The sequence below is a fragment of the Corylus avellana genome, chromosome 1 (assembly GCF_965113065.1).
Source record: "Corylus avellana chromosome 1, dhCorAvel1.hap1.2, whole genome shotgun sequence".
In the NCBI taxonomy this organism is placed as follows: Eukaryota; Viridiplantae; Streptophyta; class Magnoliopsida; order Fagales; family Betulaceae; genus Corylus; species Corylus avellana.
Window position 1 is genome coordinate 41,893,062 of NC_142490.1, and position 1,663 is coordinate 41,894,724.

The window sequence follows — 1,663 nt, forward strand, 5'->3', positions numbered from 1 at the left end:
TCTAAGTTAACTCCTAGAAGGGATCTGACGCACAGTGAAAGGCAAGAAGAAGTATTCCGGGCACCACCATCACCAACCCACCGGCATGACACCGGAAGCTCAATACATGGGAGTCATACTACTATCCAAACCGGGAAAGACTCCCACTGAGAAAGATCTTGTAATAAGGTGCATCTTGGTGGCAAATCTCACCGGGGCAAAACTAGTCATGCAAAATCTCATCACAGTCGTTCTCACCAAAGTTGCTCACATTGTGTAAAGCCTGAAGGGGTTACGGTGAATAAAAAATATGAGAAGATGGCTTTCTTAATTGAAAATGGTGAGGATTAGTCCACAGCCAAAGATCTTATGCAATATACTAACTTACCTTTCACTGATCGGGTAATGAGGTTTCCTTTTCCCGTTTCCTTTGCCTCGAGTCGACAAGTACGATGGAAGCAAAGATCCTTCTGATCATATGGAAAGTTTTCGAGATCACATCATTCTTCACGATACTCCAGACGAAATAGCTTGCCAAGCTTTTCTGTTAACTCTGGAAGGTGTTGCTAAAGAATGGTTTGGAGGACTGAGTCCTAAATCTGTTGATAGTTTTGACTATCTCGGACAACAATTCCTGGGTCAGTTCCTTGCGGTTCGAAAGAGGAAAAAGAATCCAGCTTATTTACTATCCATCATACAAGGGAAAACCGAGTCCCTGAAAGATTATATATTATGGTTTAATCGGGAGACGTTGACAGTGGAAACCTCAGATGAGCAAATTGTTCTTTCAGCCTTGATGCATGACATAAAGGCTGATGGGCCGTTGATGGTAGAATTATCTCGAAAATCAACTTCGGGAACTCTTCGGCAATTCTCTAACAAAGTTGAGGAATTCATCAACCAAGAAGAAACTATCTCAGCTTTGATGAAGTCTAAACCTGAAGAAAGTAGGCCTATTCCAGATTCGGCTACGGTAACACCAAAAACTTTTGTGGAGAAGAAGAAAAAGAAAAAAAGAGACCATCAGAATGTGAGAACCCCAGAGAAGAAGATTGAATTGCCACCCAGGCAGAATCAGCAGCAACAGTATGTAGGATGGACACCTCTAAATACCACTATCTACAAGGTGTTCACGGAGGTAAAGAAGGATCTGAGCTTCAGATGGCCTGGAAAGATGAAAGCTCTTCCCCAAAATCGCACCACTCAGAAGTTTTGCGAGTATCATAACGACCATAGGCACTATACCGAGGATTGTATAAGTCTTCAGTTCGAAATGGAAAAATTTCTCGAAAATGGAAAGTTATTGAAGTTCGTAGCCGAAGAGAAGGGTCAAGAGAAGAATCCTCCGGTTGGGCAGAGCCACCGGTCAGGACCAAGCTCGGGGTTGAACAATGATGGCCTGCACAATCAGAGACAAAGGCGTGATGAACCGAGGGTTCCTCAGATCAGTCAATGAAACCCTCAGAATCAAACCATAGTTGGGGAGATTCGAACAATCTCAAGAGGATTGGCTGGCGGAAGGGAATCTAGTTCGGCAAGGAAAGCTTACGTTAAGCAAGTGAGAATGGAAGAAGTCTTTTCGCTTGAAAAGCCCTCCAAAATATAGAAACAGGAACCGAGTGTTCTGTCATTCTCAGAGGAGGATGTGAAAGAAATCTCAATGCCACATGATGACGCATTGGTA

At 43.3% G+C, this 1,663-nt stretch overlaps 1 protein-coding gene across 1 annotated transcript; it reads left to right on the forward strand.

Moving 5' to 3' along the window:
• Positions 1–457: 457 nt before the first annotated feature.
• LOC132169835 (uncharacterized) lies at positions 458–1,435 on the forward strand. The gene has a single exon (XM_088515464.1). The coding sequence runs from the start codon at positions 458–460 to the stop codon at positions 1,433–1,435; it is 978 nt and encodes a 325-aa protein (XP_088371590.1).
• Positions 1,436–1,663: the final 228 nt, after the last annotated feature.